Here is a 17128-nt window from a genome sequence, read left to right on the forward strand (position 1 = left end):
GGTAATGTGGAGTTGAGGTTACAATCAGATCAGCCATGATTGTACTGAATGGCAAAGCAGGCTGGAGGGGCTAGTGGCCTACTCCTGCTAATTAGTATGTTCATATGTTTGTATAGACTATAGCAGTTCAAGGCGGCCCACCAACACTTTCTCAAGGGAAACTAGGTACTGGCAACAAATGCTGGCATTTCCAGCAACATACACATCCGAAAAAATTGACGTCACAAAAATTGAGATAACTGTCTTGGGGAAATTCCAACAATTGAGGCTGGAATTCAAAATTTGGCCATGTGGTCAAGTCCTGCCACCTAGGGTAATATATTTACAGCAATATCAATTTTAAATTAAATATTGTAGATACATTACATTGAATGCCAAAGCGCTACACATCACATGGTAGAACTTAGAAAAAGCAAATAATTAGTGGAGAGGGCTAGTTCTCTGGAGAGAATCTGTTTTTTAAATTTCAACGATGAGTCACTCTTCACAGCTCTGTCACACCTTCTACTTGTTGGCTGATAAACAGCACATGTAACAGTCTGGGATCATTTTGTCTGACTGCCCTTTTGCAGAGTGAACAATGCACAGCAAGAGATAAAAGGAGAAATAGTATGAAAATGAATAAAAGTGAAAGATTTCATTGTATAGCAGACTTGCTTAAAAAGGCCTAAAATTACACTATAGTTACCTGAATAATGAAATTGACAATGAAACAATCCATGCCAGCCTACAGGAGAGGAGCTAAACCTCTGAACTTGAAGTGATATTGGCATCACTTAAATGCCAGGTTTATGACATCTTGAACAAAAGACAGCTTATTCATGACTTTCAGCTGCACTGCCAAAATACATTCTGGAGGCGACTACTGACCAGAAGCTGAACTAAAATCATTCACATCAACATAATGGCTATAAGAACAGGGCAAATCTTGGGTACTCTGGAAAAGGTAGCTCATCATCTTACCCTCTAGGCTTCTTCACCACCTGGCTAGAGTCTGCACTGTAATGGAATATGCACTACTCATCCAAATAGGTGTAAGCACAACATTCAAGAAGCTGCCTTAAGGAAAGGTTGAACTGGCTGGCCTTAGAAGAACAAGAAGTGATCTTATTGAAACATATGGTGGGGGTGGGGGTGGGGGAGGGGGACGGGGGAGGGGTTGGGGGCAGCAGCGACGGAAGAGGGTGTCTTCCCTCATTGGGGAATATAGAACTGGGGGGCAGAGTTTCAAAATAAGGGGTGGCACATTTAAGATGGAGAAGAGAAGGAATTTCTTCTGAGGGTCCTGGCATCACCCAAGCCTGAAGGAACCCACGTGTGATTAAAGCTTCCACTTTTATTTTGAGCATTAATTTTCCCCAGAGAGCACTGGAGCAGACATTGACTATATTCAAGCCTGAGACAGACAGGTTTTTGATCGACAAAGGTTATAACGGTTAGGAAGGAAAGTGCAGTTAAGGCCAAGATCAGATCAGCCATGTTCCTACTGAATGGCAGAGCATGCTTAAAGGGCCATACAGCCTACTTCTGCTCTTACTCTTATGTGCCCAACCAGGACATAGCCATTTTCCTGAATAGTGCCTCTGTCACTGGATTCAATATGCACCATTCCCCTCCGCTTCCAGCACAGTGGCTTCAGTATTTATGATCTATAGGATATATTGAAACAGCTCATCTGGGTTAGATAGTTGACTATATCTTCTCTCGTGGCCTCCAGAAGGACAAAAGTTTTGGGAACCCCCATTACCTCAAGTTTACCTCCAAGTCACATATTTTGATGTGGGTATGTATGAGCACTCCCAGGTCAGAATCCAGAATTTTTCTATTTAACACAATGTTAATTATTATTACAGGAGGATTGTTCAGAGATGGCCCATAGCCATCTGAGGGCAACTGGGATGCGCAATACATGCAGCCTTGTTGGTGACATCCACATTCCAAGAACACACAAAAACAATTCATTGAAGAAGGTAGAAGCATACATGTGCACACTGCTTATACTGTCTGTTGTACATTAAGAGGCACATTAGGAATGGTGGGTATAGAATATCTTTGTATGCATATACTAAGTCAGAGAGATTGAAAGTGGCCTGATAGTACAGTTGTATATTTTCACAAATGAAATTTTGAATATTATAGAAATTTTCCATTAGAAGTTCTGACCATATGGTACATTTTAAAAAAGATAAATAGCTTTTAACTTCATCTTCCTAGGAGCATCAACAGGTACTGAAACAAATCACACCAATGTATTGACTGAGTATAAAGTATTTCAGTGACGGGTCAATCCACATTGCCCCATTTTTGTGTTAAAATAACGCAAGTCAATATTCCATCAGCAAAGCAATTGAAAAATAAATTGTAACCCACATATACAGTCAAATTCTAACTATCAATTTACAGTTTGATATTAACAGAAAGCACTCAACAAAAATTCTTACATGCAAAGATGGGAGGGATATAAAAAAGTGTACTAGACTGGTCTGTGGCCTGGTATGCAGTAACATATTAAATGGGTCGAGGTAACAAACCACAGCTTAGCTGCATCTCAACTCAGAGACTAGTTATTCTATTTATATTCATGCAATTCGCATGAAGTGTTCCATCCTGTCCAGAATTTCCTATGGTAGAGTATGAGGTCATCCACCAATACCCTGCCACAATGAAATGAAGCGATGCTGGGTTTTATTTCAATGGTTTACAGGGAATATAATACTTAATATATATATTTTTCTCCTGTCTTTTACTGATGGCATTGATTTCTGAATGCATACCTGATTCCACACATGCTGGTTGGCCAGCACCTCAGTCAAGTGGGGTAACCCATCTGTATGCCTGAACAGCAAGCATCGCAGTGGGGCACCACAGTAAAGACTGATTCTATCCACAAATACCCCACATGAAATGAATGCCCAAGCCAGCTTTTCCATTCTTAACCTAAGGACATTATTGAGGCAGATTGCTATTGCTGCCCTAGCTGAGAATAGCGACTTCAATACCTGCAGGCTAGTAGGGAAAGTGCAGAAAGCTAGATTTCTCAAACCTAAATCACTATTCAAAAAGAGGCTGAAAAGTGCATGTTCATTCAATTAGAAAAAGATCTGGCTTAGATGCGATAGCCTCTGCAACTGAACAGCCTGGTAAAACTATAGGCTTGCACTTGTTGAATGGCCAAATAGGTAAAGACTAGAAGACTAGAGACCAATGGAACTTCCTGCAAGAGTCTAAAGAGAGGAAATGGGCAAAAATAAATTACCAATATATTTTAAAAAGGCATGTCCTCATCATAGAGCTATAGAATTTCTCTATGTTCAGTAACATAATAAATTTTTTACTATCTCTTAATTAAAATAGAATTACTGGAGAAATGAAGTTTGAAGTAAAGCATATATTGATAAATAAAGGGAATAATGGAGTAGTGAATTTAGCCTTAGATGAATATTTGAATTGTTAACAGTTGTCTGGTACAGAAATGTGCACGCAGAAAAATGGAACAAAATAAACTTCTGCAGAATATCAAAAATGTTAGGGTTGGAAACCAAATAGCTTTGGGCAATCCTTCAACTCCCTGTGCACATTTCAAAATTAAAACAAACTGAGATATCTTTCAATTGTTTAAACTATGTATACATACAAACCTATCTCCTAGGAGTGACCTTGGTTCTTCACAGCCCCACTTTTTTTCCAATCACCAGGAAAGGAAATTAAGCTCTGTACCACATAAACTACATTTTCTCCAATAGAAAAATAATTTGGGATATCTGGTAGAACCAGCCTGAGTGGCTGAGTGGCAGTGCAAATTCATTCACACTTTAAGAACTGATTATAATTAATTTACAATGGGTTGAAAGCATGTTTCTGTACTACAAATACTAGCTAATACTATGTAACACCTTATAGAGAAATTAATGTGATTACAGTAACCATAAGAGCACCATTATTTAGCTTAAAGACCAACAAAACATGCATAAAATCACTGCTTAATGAAACACGAACGAAAACTCTTGAAAGGTTGCTGCATTTCTCTTTTTAACAGAAAATTATACCTAATTGACCAAACAACATAATACTTTCCCATTTTACTGATCCCAAGTTGTTTTGGAAGGTGGGCAGTCAACATCTTAGCCTCATATGGCATGAGCAAAAGAATTGGATAAAATACCTCAAAAGAGAATATCATCTTCATGCAAGAAAGGGGAAAGAAATTAACAATACTAGTTTGAACTGTTTACTGTAATTGAACCTGCGGCTTCCTCAAACATGCTTCAAACTGCCCATAATGCTTACTCAGTCTGCAATATATTAATGCTGCTTTGCACCAAAGCTGGAATAGACTTACTAGCGGCTCACAACTTAAAAAATGTCAACACTTTTGGTCTATTGAAAAAATATTAGAAACCATAGTTATCACAGAAGTGCATAATTCGCTTACTTGTAAGCTCTGGTTTTATCAAAAGTCTATTTGATATGGTTACATAATCCACTGGATACCTTTTACAATAAATCCATGTTGTAAAACACAAGACAGTCTTCATGATGCATTGGCAGATAACACTTGGTCCAAAATCTCATCAACAACTTCACTTTCATAGTTTATTTGTGCTAAGTCCAGTTCAGGTATAATATTAACCAAAAGCTGTGCAACACCAATCCGCAGAGACCGGAGTTTCACGCTGTAAGAGATGAAACGTTCACACATTAACAATTGTGATTTGTTCAGCAGTTCAGTTGAGCTCACTGCAATAACAGCAGATAAGACTGTCTTTACATTTTTTTTTGCAGAGTCCTGCAGAAGGAATGCTCCAACACACATCTACGAGAAGAATGCTACTATAACACTCTTTAGTCTCTTTTGGGAATTTTTAAAAAAAATTATCCATTTTAGTGTTGTAAAATGGCAAAAGCTGCATAATATAATGGTTTCAATTTATTTTTAGTGGCACCAAAACCAAAAAGTAGTAAATTCCACCAGAACAGATTTTAAAGTAGCGTGTATTAAACTCCCAAGTAATTCCAGTGACAATATGAGCTACTCCCGGAGTCAGCTCTGTGCCTTCAGGGAGCTTTCACTGAGCGCACCCCCGCACATGCGCACACTTCAGTGCTCGCACTCCTCCCACCCCCACCCAGGCAGCGCTGAGGTTATCAGTGAGCGTTTCACGCTGGCTGGCCATCAATTGGCTGTTGGGGCCATATAACTGGGCGGCAGACCACTGCGCGGATGCTCCCAGGCACACCCGATGAGGCAAAAATTCTGCCCAATGTGCTTTACACCCACCAAACATTCTTTCCCATTGAAGGAGGAGTGTAAAACAGACTGCCAATTCACTGCCCAGAATCAATTTCTAAAGTGCATCATCCTGATCCTGCCTTCCCCCAGTTAATTCATAATCACATATCATCTGGCATGAAGCACTCTGCATTCATCTTGCCTGTCCTTAGTCAGCTCTACTGACTTCCCATTCTTCAGTATCAAATCCCCATCTTCAATTCCTGCCAGCCACATTCCATCGTATGTAAATAATCTTTTTTTAAAAACCAGAAGTACCAGAAGATGTTAAATATTTTAATTTTCATTGTCTCAAATAAAATCTAAAAACTCAATGTTTTACCTGCTGCCCTCTGGAAGGTTACTCTGTTGTGCTTCAGTGGCTTCACGCTTTAAACATTCCACTTCTTTAGAAAGATTTGCCCATTTGAACTTGAGTGTATCATTTTCACTTTGTAATCGTTCAGCCTTTGCAGGGAAGGGAAAGGAGAAAAAAAACTCAACTTTGTAACGGTTCCTTCCAAATGCGACAATACACCATAGTGCTCATTTTTGGAACAGATTGCTAAAGCCTACAAGCACAGTACAATGGAAAAGTCCCAACATTCTGAGACTTGTTCAGCAGGAAAGAGATTGGGAAATCAGGCAAGGAGGCCAGCACACCAAACTTTCCAACCATCAATAGAAGTGAGACTACACTGCTGAAGAGGAGCCTGGCAACGTCAAAGCTTAAAAAAAAACAAATGCGAAGACATCTTAATTAGAAATTGTAGATGACAGCCTGGTTGCCACAAAAAAGCAAAAAAAATTAAATCAATACTTTGCTAATTAAAGCAAGCATCTGCCTCAAGCATATATAGACTTGGTGTAATAGAGTTGGAAACCTTCACATGCATCAGCCTGACATTCTGAAGAATAAGATACTTCCATTTCCTTACACAAACCACTTAGTCTCTCTGATGATGGTTTTACTGAATTAAACTGGATGTTATGATTACAATTAAATGTTTGCAATAATTATAGGTCCATGGCAGAGCAGCACTCCTCCAGTTTCAGTATAGCAGCTTGATGAATGTGCATGTATCATTGGTGCATTTCAACCAAGGTCAGTGCAATATGAACACAAAATAAGATTGTCAATTGAATAGCAGTGGTGAGTATATACATTTTGGATGAGCATCCAAGAAAGAATTGGATTGAGGCTATTCAAAACTGAGACTGAAAGAGAAAGATTGTGAGAAAACAAGGCAGAGAGCAAACATGAGAGCTCGTGGGTGAGCAACGTTAACTGATCACATCCTCTGTGTTCCTGCATTCAAATCCAGAATCTCAAGGTAAAGAATACCGTTTTAATCCACTCTGCAATCAATCCTTGGTAAGTTTAAAGCATCAAAAAACGCAACCTGGAAACCACTGAGCACACTGGATACATCTTGGCTGTAGTGCTGAAGATTTACACTCCAAGAACAAGTTGTGCTCGTGGCCATGCTGTTTCAGTACACCTGCAATACTGGCATCTACCTGACAGTGTAGAAAATTGCCAGGTATATCCTGTTCAATAAAAGCAGGAAAAATCCAATCTGGCCAATTACTGCCCTGTCAGTCGACTCTCAATTGTAAAATTGATGGAAGGTGTCAAACTTAGCAATAAACTGTGCACCAATACTCAGCTTAGATTCTGCCAGGACCATGTGGCTCCACATACAGCACATCCATTGTGGAAGAATGGGCAAGAAAGTAGGATTCCAGTGGTGAGGTGAGAGTGGCTGCCCTTGACATCAAGGCAACATTTGACTGAGTGTGGCATCAAGGAACCCTTATAAAACTGAAGTCAATGGGAATCAGGAGAAACTCTCCACTGACTGGAGTAATACCTAGCACAAAGAAAGATGGTTGCAGTTGTTAGAGGCCAATTACTTCAGCCCCAGGTCATCAGCCCAGCCACCACCCCATGATATTCAATGGCATTACGATCACTGAAAACTCAGCAGCCAACTTTCTACGAGTCACCATTGATAAGAAAAATAACTAGACCAGCCACATAAGTACCTTGACCACAAGAGCAAGTTAGAGCCTGGGTATTCTGTGCCAAGTAACTCCTGACTCTCAAGCCTTTCTAGCATCTACAAGACACAAGTCAGTAGTGTGGTGGAATGCTCCCCACTTGCCCAGAAATGTGTAGCTCAAGAAGTCTGACACCATCCATGTGATTGGCACCCCATCCACCATGTTACATTCACTCCTTACATCACCAGCACACATGGCTGAAGCATGTACCATCTACAAGATGTACTGCAGCAACCTACCAAGACTTCTTTGATAGTACCTCCAAACCTGCAACCTCCATCACCTAAAGGGTGAAGGGCAGCAGATGGCATGGGAACATCACCATCTGCAAGTTACGAGAAGTACATTGTTATTAGGCCAAAGTCCTGACATTCTTAACTTAATAGTACTGTGGGAATATCTTCAGCAGTTCAAGAGAGCAGCTCACATTCACCTGCTCAAGAGTATGGTCATTAAATGCTCGACTTGCCAGCAATGCCTGGGTCAAAGAAACAAACAAAAAAACGACAGCGTAATGTATGATTATGTCCCCACAATGAGCAGCGCATCAGTGACAAGAAGCCATAGCCAGAGAATTAACACAAGCATCATAAAAGGGGGAGGTTACAAATAATCACTCTTGTACCAGATTGTGACAGAATGCTGTGTCAAAAATAGCTGTTAAATCTGAAACAATCAATACTTAAGATATTAATAAACATGAATGAAAAAAGTAACAGATAATAAAAATTAAATGAGCTTAACAATAGCTAGCATGGATATACAATGTACCAAAGTGATCTTTCGGTGCTGAAATTTCATAATTCTATAAATTAAAATTAATAAGGCGTAACCACACTGGATGATCTACATGCAAAATGCTCCACAATTCATCACAAACATTTGCTATAGACTAAGTAAAGTGATCAATGTACAAACATTTTTCTGTCATGCTAAAATTTGAAAACATATTTGCCCATTTGTATATTTTTGTTACTTACTTCTTCCTTATACTGATCCCGCTCAGACTTGCAGCTATCCAATTGTCGGAACATGCTGTCCAACTGTAGAACTAGCTCGTCTTCCTCCTTTTTTACCAAATGATCATTTTCTTTAAGATTACAAGTGAAACATTCAAACTTTAAATTCTCCAATGTCTGGCACTGTCGCCTTAACTTTTCCATTTCCTGGAGTGCCAGGTCATATTGGGTTGTCTTTTCCTCATTAGTAAGTTTGCAGAAATTTTCCACGTTATCTGCCTTGTCCCCAATAATAAAGTCAGACTGTGTACATTGATGGCAGATCTCTTTTTTGACATGACACTCGCTTTCATCAAATAGCTTTTCTTGCAATTTTTCTAGCTCTTTTTCTAACTGTTCATATTTTGTCTTATAGTGATCCCTCTCTTCAGTCATGGCTTTCAGCAAGTCTTTCTGGATGCTTACTTCTTCGTTGGTTTTAGTTATGCTTTCCTTAGTATCTGCCAAACATTGAAGTGTGCCATCACAGGGCTGCTGAATTTGTTCTTTCTGATCACTGGTGCTACTTGAGAGGCTCTGTTTTTCAGATGTGGTGCCCTCTTCCTTGACAGAAATTGGTGAGTTATCAGTTTGTGTCCCTGTAGCTTTTCCTTCACGGTTGTTGAGCAACACGACATCGTCATTGCAACAGTCAGTCGTATCTGTACTTGTTCTGTGCTCACATTTTACTTTTGACAAGTCAAAAGTTAAAATAGGCCTTGGAGTGCTTTTTTCATCGATAAGGATGACATCGTCATCAAATGTTATATCAGTAACAGTTTCCCCATTCACAGAGTTGTTAAGAGTCACTCCTTCATCTAATTTTGGTTTTTTTGGATTTGGACTTGCACCCTCATAGTTAAGTATTCGTTTAGCACTAAAAAAAAACCAAAATGTTAACTTTAATGTGCATAGTAACTGCAGCATTGTGTTACTCAGTTATTAGGAATTTTTAAATCACTCTCCCAGTATTTGTAGGATATAAATAATTATGATTCAAATGCAAGTAAATTCTCATTTTCAAAAGTACCTTTAATTCCAATTTTATATGCCCATACTTGATCTAATCGCCATACGATTTCTTCAAGTCGCAAGTTATTCTAAATTTCCCTCTCTTGTAGCTGCTTAGGTATTGTTCCACAGCTACCTTTCAGTACCTTACTCGTGTGTGTTTGTTCAGCTAGTGTTAATAGGATACAACCAAGCTCAACCCAGTCCCTGCCCAATGCACATTTTTCAGCAAAGGTTGCTGGTCAAGAACAGGAAACCTAGATGGTTGCAGTGAAATAGACCTGCACTTATATAGCATTTTGTGACCACAGGGCGTTCCAAAGTGCTTTACAGCCAATTAAATACATCTGAAGCGTAGGCACAGTTGTAATTTAGGAAACACAGCAGTCAATTCACACAGAGTAAGCTCCCACAAACAGCAATATGACAATGACCAATTTATGCCTCTGTGGCAATTTTGGAAGTAAATATTGACCAGGACACCGATAAGGCCCCTGCTCTCCTTCAAAGTAGTGTCATGGGATCTTCTACGTCCAGTAAGGACAGATTAAGCCTCAGTTTAACATCTCATCCGAAAGACTGCACCCCCAACAGTGCAGCACTCCCTCAGCATTGCAATGGAATGTCAGTCTCGCCTTGAGTAGGACTTGAACCTGGAAATTTCTGACTCAGAAGCGAGAGAGCTACCAACTGAGCCATGGGTGACACCAGATGAGACAGCAATCATGAACAGAGAACAGGCTGAACTTTGGCCTTCCCAAGGGATGTTTCTATTCAGAATCACAGGAGCAGTACAAATTGAAAATTCTACAATTGGTGGTGAAATGACCTCAAGTTATTTTCAACTATATTTAAATAATTCATTACTTGCTCAAGGAAGCGACAACGCTTAAAAAGATTTATATTACAGATGAAGCTTGCAGCAAAACATAAAATAAAATGAGATTAGTAATCATTTAGTCAAGTTCAGATTTATCCCAAGCAACGCAACTTACTGAACCCACACCCAACAGTATCAAAATAAATCTTGGGATAGCTTCTAAAGGGCAACTAGGGATGGACAATAAATACTGGCCCAGCCAGCAAGGCCCACATCCCTTGAATGATTAAAATAAAAATTGGGATGATGTTTTAATTTTGAATTCCTCTCTGGCCACGGGGGAGGTGCCAGAGCACTTGAGAACAGCTAATGCGGTTCCGTTTTTAAGAAGGGTTATAGAGATAAGTGGTAGGGAAACTATTGGAGAAAATTCTGAAGGAGAGAATCTATCTCCACTTGGAGCGGCAAGGTTTGATCAGGGATAGTCAGCATGGTTTTGTCAGAGGGAGGTCATGCCTAACAAATTTGACTGAATTTTTTGAGGAGGTGACCAGGTGTGTAGATGAGGGTAGTGCAGTTGATGTAGTTTATATGGATTTCAGCAAAGCCTTTGACAAGGTCCCACATGGGAGACTTATCAAGAAGGCAAATGCACATGGGATACATGGTAATTTGATAAGGTGGATTCAAAATTGGCTTAGTTGCAGGAGGCAGAGGGTGATGACAGAAGGATAGATTAGTAATTGGAAGCAGTGTCCAGTGGCATACCACAGGAATCTGTGCTGGGTCCCCTATTATTTGTCATTTATATAAATGACATAGATAACTATGTCGGGGGTAGGATTACTAAGTTTGTGGATGACACAAAGATTGGCCAGGTGGTTAACAATGAGGTTGAGTGTCCTGGGCTACAGGAAGATATAGACGGGATAGTCAAATGGGCAGGTAAGTGGCAGATGGAATTTAACCCTGAAAAGTGAGAGGTGATATACTTTGGAAAGAGTAATTTGACAAGGAAGTATTCAATGAATGGCACGACATTAGGAAGTTCCGAGGATCAAAGGGACCTTGGCGTGTGTCCATTGATCTCTGAAGGCAGAGGGGCATGTTAGTGGGGTGGTGAAAAAGGCATATGGGACACCTGCTTGTTTCTCTTGGACTGCCTGGTGGTCACCCATTCCCTACCTTCCTCAAGTCCCTTCATCTTCAGTGTGACCACCTCTCTAAATGTGCTATCCACGATGTTCTCAGACTCACGGATGCTCCACAGTGTCCCCAGCTGCCGTTCCAGCTCTAAAACCCGAGCTTCCAGGAGCTGCAGCTGGACACACTTTCTGCACACATGCTGGTTCAGGGCACTGGAAATGCCCCCGGCTTCTCACATGGAGCACGAGGAGCACACCACGGCTTTCAGCGCTCCTGCCATGACTTATCCCTTCAAATTAAATCTTTTAAGTCAATTACTCTAGGGCCCTTCTTTCCTGATCCTCGTTACTATAGAATATACAAACTATAAAACACAAAAAGACTTTAAACTATAAGCGATTAAAGTAGTAAATACCTTACCCACTACTTACCAGTGATTCCTTTCCCTTGTAGCCTCTACTGCTGCAGCAGGACAAGACCCATGCTCTGAAGATTTAAGAAGTTGGATAGCAAGGAAAAAATGCAAAGAGCACCTCGCTCCCTATGCACTGAATTCCCACTCTGTACCAAATTGCCCCCCTCTGGCTGTGCCCCCCTCAGGATGCGCTCTCTCCCATGTTCGTGTAGCAGTTCATGTCCAAACGAAGCAAAACCCGGTCAACATCCAGGCTTGGGCTGACAAGTGTCAAGTAACAATCGCATCACACAATTGCCAGGCAATGACCACCTCCAACAAGGGAGAAACTAACCATTGCCTCTTGACATTCAATGGTATTATCATCGCTGAAACCCTCACTATCAACATCCTGGGGGTTACCATTGAGCAGAAACTGAACTGGACTAGCTGTATAAATACTTGTGGCTACAAGAGCAGGTCAGAAGCTAGGAATCCTGTGGAAGTAACTCACCTCCTGACATCCCAAAGTCTGTCCACAATGTACAAGGCACAAGTCAGGAATGGGATGGAATACTCTCCACTTGCCTGAATGAGCAATGCTCTAACACTCAAGAAGCTTTACACCATCCAGGGCAAAGCAGCCCGCTCAATTGGCAACACATTCACAAACATTCACTCCTTCCACCACCGAAGCACTGCGGCAACAATGTGTACCATCTACAAGATGCACTGCAGAAATACACCAAGACTCCTTCCAAACCCAGGAACACCATCATCTAGAAGGGCAAGGGCAGCAGATAGATGAGAACACCACCACCTGGAAGTTCCCCTCCAAGTCATTCACCATCCTGACTTGGAAATATGTCACTGTTCCTTCACTGTTGCTGGGTCAAAATCCTGGAACTCCCTCCCTAACAGCACTGTGGGTGTACTTACACCACATGGACTGCAACGGCTCAAGAAGGCAGCTCACCATCACCTTCTCAAGGGCAATTAGTGATGGGCAATAAATGCTGGCCTAGCCAACGAAGCCCACATCCCTTGAATGACAAAAAAGTGAGGGAGTGACAGAGGGGGTGAGAGGGAGAAAGGAAGGGGAGGTACAGAGGAGTGGTGGGGGAGGGGAATGGGATAACGAGGGGAAAGGAGCCAAAGGGGGCTTGAGGGAATAGAACAGGTAGGAACGAACCAGGAGGGGAGGTGGACAGAAAATGAAAATTCACAAAACAAAAATTTGGTTCCTTGTTACCGCTGTTTCTGCTTTTTCTTTTAAGTGTGCATATTTTTCCCACTGACCATTTAATCTTTGACTAAACAACCAAGTAGGCCTGATTACATAGCAACCCACTAACAAGATGTTTTATACTGAGGCACACATGAGTGTAATGGTTCAGCATCACAAGGTATGAGACAAGTAACTGTCACTTGCACTGGTCAGTTTGCATTTTCCTTCTAGTGAAGGTAAGGTGTGTCCTATTCATAACTTCAAACATGGACTGCATTTTTTTTGTGTCTGATGCACAGGTGAGCACAATTGACATAGTGCTTAAAGTTTCAGGGTGAATGAGCGAATAAATAATCCTCTATTTAAACCATACAAAAGCATGCTATTAGCCAAATTGACTACATACTCAAGGGGGCTAAGAGAGACATTATTCTTTCTAAAACCACACTGATTACAGACAGAAAGGGAAAGGGTACAAGGGCTTCAAGTTCTCCCCCAACCCTGTGTAAAACAGTCCTTTGATCTGAAACTCTGAGCACCAGTATATTTGCGCACACACATAATAAACACAAGGGAATTTTTGAGTTTTGGATGAATCAGAGTATTCGTTATGGGCAGCCCCCAGTATTCTGTCCTTACACTTGCCAACTTAATACAGTAGGTTTTAGCCAGTAGACAAGAGGAGGATAAAAGAGGAAAAGCTCGGAAGAAGATCTGAAGCTTGGTTAAAGACAAAGGTTTTAATAAGAGTCTTGAAATTGGAGAGGTGGAGGGGCAGAGAACTTAGGGTGGAAATTACAGAGCTTAGGGCCTATGAGCAGAAGAGTTTGATCAGCAAAAGTCAGAGGGTTTTAGGATTGGGGGCGGTTACAAGGATTGCAAATGACAAGGCCATGGAGGGATTTTAATTGCTGGATGAGAATTTTTTTTTTTTAAAAGAGGCATTAGGTGTAAAGGGAGATGCTGTAGGTCAACGAGTACAAAGGTAATGGGTGAGCAGGATTTGGTGCAGGTTAGCATGCAGGCAGCAGAGATTTGGATGAGCTTGTTTATGGCTGGTGGATGATGGGATGTCAGCCAACAGAGCATTGGAAATGACAAAACTGGATGTTAACAAAAAGCATGAATTTAGGTTGTTCAGCCACATGACAGCAATGGGATAACTCTCTTTTGGAATCTTAATCAGCTTATCCTTGACTAGTGAGAAAACGTGGACACGAATCTTTAAGGTGGTACAGGGCTAAAACTGCATATTATTTGAATAAAGGCTTTCAGGTCTCTTAATATTAAGCTCAAATCTGCACTAATACAAACTGACCAGTCATATTTGAACACATGACACCAACAAGTATGTGGCTGATGAGAACTACAACTTTGAAAGGTACTCAAGTTGCCAATTTTGATACCCTTGACATGCCTCTAAAATATGCAACTGAACAATTTTAATTCTGAACTGACAGGCAGTTCAAACATTTTCAAGGGTTAAAAATAATAAACCAAGCATGCAACATGAAAAGGAAAACTAGCAAAGACATCATTCTATTACCCTTCAGTTTGCCATCCTGTGCTTTTTTGTAGTGCCCATGAATTGGACATCATTAAAAAAATGAATTCTGCTGGAATAAAGTACTCAACATAGGTGAAGAATGTTTTTCATTATTTAACCTTAATTCTCTGTGCAAGGTTCTCAGTTGCAGTGGTGGGAACAGGATTGGTTAACGTAATGGCACAATAACAACTACAGTTGAGCTCATATGGGGAGACATGTCTGCATTTAAAGATTTGTTATGGTACACAGCAGTATAGTGCAAGAGCCCAATTTTAGTAACAATAAAGTGAGGTTAATTACATAGAAATGTAGACAAACAGATCATGCAAATGGTTTTCAAAGACTGGCCTTATGACTTGACATTAGTGCAGTTGGCCTGCATTTAACCATTGGAGAATTTTCCATCAATATGACAATTATATTTATACCAAATTGCATGTTTCCCCTGCAACAAATGCCACTGGCCCAGAATTTGCTAGAAAAATAATGAAAAGTTCATAGCGCACATTGTTATTAATAATTAAAAATACATCAATTTCTGGCGATTCACATCCTAATTGTATGTCTTGCTTGACAATTTGCATTGCTCCACTGTTAGCCTCGCAAAAACAGGAGCTTACATCCTCCCCTCAAGTGTCAAGAAATTGATATTTATGTTGTAATTGTGATTTAAACTCACTGCTGACAGTTAGAGGTGCTATTTCATGGTACAAGAACTTTGTTATGGTCATCGACATGGAGGGCTGGAAAGGGAGCAATGGAATCTGGTGTTTCACCTGTTGTAGTTAGTAAATTGTTCCTACTGTTTTATAAATCTTAAACCAGGTTTCTGGTACATAAATTTCCATAGCAGTTTTCAAAAGAGTTAATGACAACTAGGGTCAGAGCAATCCCATTAAAACCAAAGTTCGAGGTCCACTGCACAATTATGAAGTCTCCTATCTTTACATGAATAGCATGCAAAATGTTACTAACCTTTGGCCATTTGATGGCATTTGTGGAGATGACAGCGATTTGACTTCCACAATTTGAAGATTACTCACAGGAGAGGCTGAAGCAGTAGTTTCCAGGTTGGGTGATATGTTCAATGTATTATCTCCATTGACCACCCACTTAGTGAGGCTCTGGGCACTCAAAGTTACTTGTGTGTTTTTATGAGAATCTGCCTGTCCTGGCAATATAGCTTGAAAGTTCTGCAACAGAAAATTGTATATTCCTATTATCATAAAAACTGAACTAAATATTTAGCCCCACAACATAATTACTGCTTAAACAAAGATATTCCACTTACAAATTGACAGGCAAGAAAAAGAACCGAGAAGCAATTACTTTTAAATCAATTGCATCCTTTTGGGAAAAAAAAATCAAATTATGACAGGTGAAATTTGCAGGAGTCTCGAATTCCAGTACCACTTTGATGGACAAAGACAGTGTAGCAAAGTGCCAAAATGTTGAAAGTACACTGTTTGTTACTCTATATTTGAGTTTCAACAAGTCAAAACTGTAAACCCATCACACGAGAATAGATTAGGACTAAGTAGTGTATCCCTTATTAAGGAACAATAATCGTGGAATCAACCAAGTGACCAATGAAATCAGTAAGTGTGTTTTCTTCACAAGTCCAGGTCCAAGTCCAATCTCCTGCTCATTCCTTTTAACATTTCTCTTTTCCAAGTACTATCCAATTTCCTTTTAAAAAAAAAATTAAGAATGCTGCTTCAACAATGATTATCCACCTTTCTGTAATACAATTTTCTAGTCTTCCCTGCCTTCCCATAAAAGTCTCAAAGCTTTATGCCCACTAGTTGATGTTATGCTGATCAATGGAAACATTTTATCACCATTTATCTTGTCATTCTCCTTCATGCTCATGAAAACTTTTACCCTTTAACCATCTCCAATCTAGTTAAAAAATCTATCTTCTCAATTTAGCTATTGGAAGTCCTCGTGTTGCTCCTTAACCGGTGCGCAATGACGCTGGATTTCCTTTAGTTGATAAGTCTTAGATGTGGTTGCCAGCTGGGTTTTCACCTCATATTGAGATGGAAAAAAATCCCTTACATTTTGTCACTTTGTGGAGAGGAACAGTAATGGGTTACTATACTATTAACTCAGGGGCTCAGGAAAAGTAACAAATTCTCCCTTACCATTGGTACAGGGGTGCCATAGGAAGAGGAGGCAGCAAGAATCAAGGGAAGCTGAATCTAAAGTTCCCTTAATCCATTTGAGTTGAAAGCCTTTAAGTGGTGCATAGTCCTCTGGGATCTGAAGTCCCAACTTCATAGCCAAGCTGGAGTGAAAACTGTTAAAGATGTGATTGGATTCCTGGGAAATGAGTGCTGAGAAACAGATTATGGCTCCTCCTGTGTTCTTGTAGAGCTAACACTGAAAATGGAGCACTTATCTTGCTCTTCAATAGAAAGCCTGGTCTTAGAAAAGGCTGTATATTCCAAAATTTCAAATCAAATTATTGCAGTGCTGGAGTCTCGTGAAGAGAATTTTGGAGCCAGTCTTAAAGGTCAGTACTAGTACTCATATAATCATTGATACAAAATTTGTCATATGCTGTGAAAGATTTGTTGGAGCAGAAGAATAATCAAAGTTTGATAGGGGATTCCTTAAACAATGTCTTGTTCTTGCATTTGA

The 17128-nt window shown here is 40.2% G+C and overlaps 1 protein-coding gene across 1 annotated transcript in view; it reads right to left on the bottom strand.

Moving 5' to 3' along the window:
* Positions 1 to 2091: 2091 nt before the first annotated feature.
* The window catches only part of LOC121290646 (MORC family CW-type zinc finger protein 3-like), a 50795-nt gene continuing 35758 nt past the window's right edge, over positions 2092 to 17128 (bottom strand). Inside the window, exons 16-19 of the mRNA XM_041211361.1 lie at positions 15458 to 15675; positions 8317 to 9211; positions 5613 to 5737; positions 2092 to 4673 (exon numbers count right to left, since the gene is read on the bottom strand). Coding sequence (XP_041067295.1) covers positions 4532 to 4673; positions 5613 to 5737; positions 8317 to 9211; positions 15458 to 15675 — 1380 coding nt within the window. The 3' untranslated portion in view covers positions 2092 to 4531. The remainder of the gene's footprint in view (positions 4674 to 5612; positions 5738 to 8316; positions 9212 to 15457; positions 15676 to 17128) is intronic.

Source organism: Carcharodon carcharias, chromosome 18 (assembly GCF_017639515.1).
Source record: "Carcharodon carcharias isolate sCarCar2 chromosome 18, sCarCar2.pri, whole genome shotgun sequence".
NCBI lineage: Eukaryota > Metazoa > Chordata > Chondrichthyes > Lamniformes > Lamnidae > Carcharodon > Carcharodon carcharias.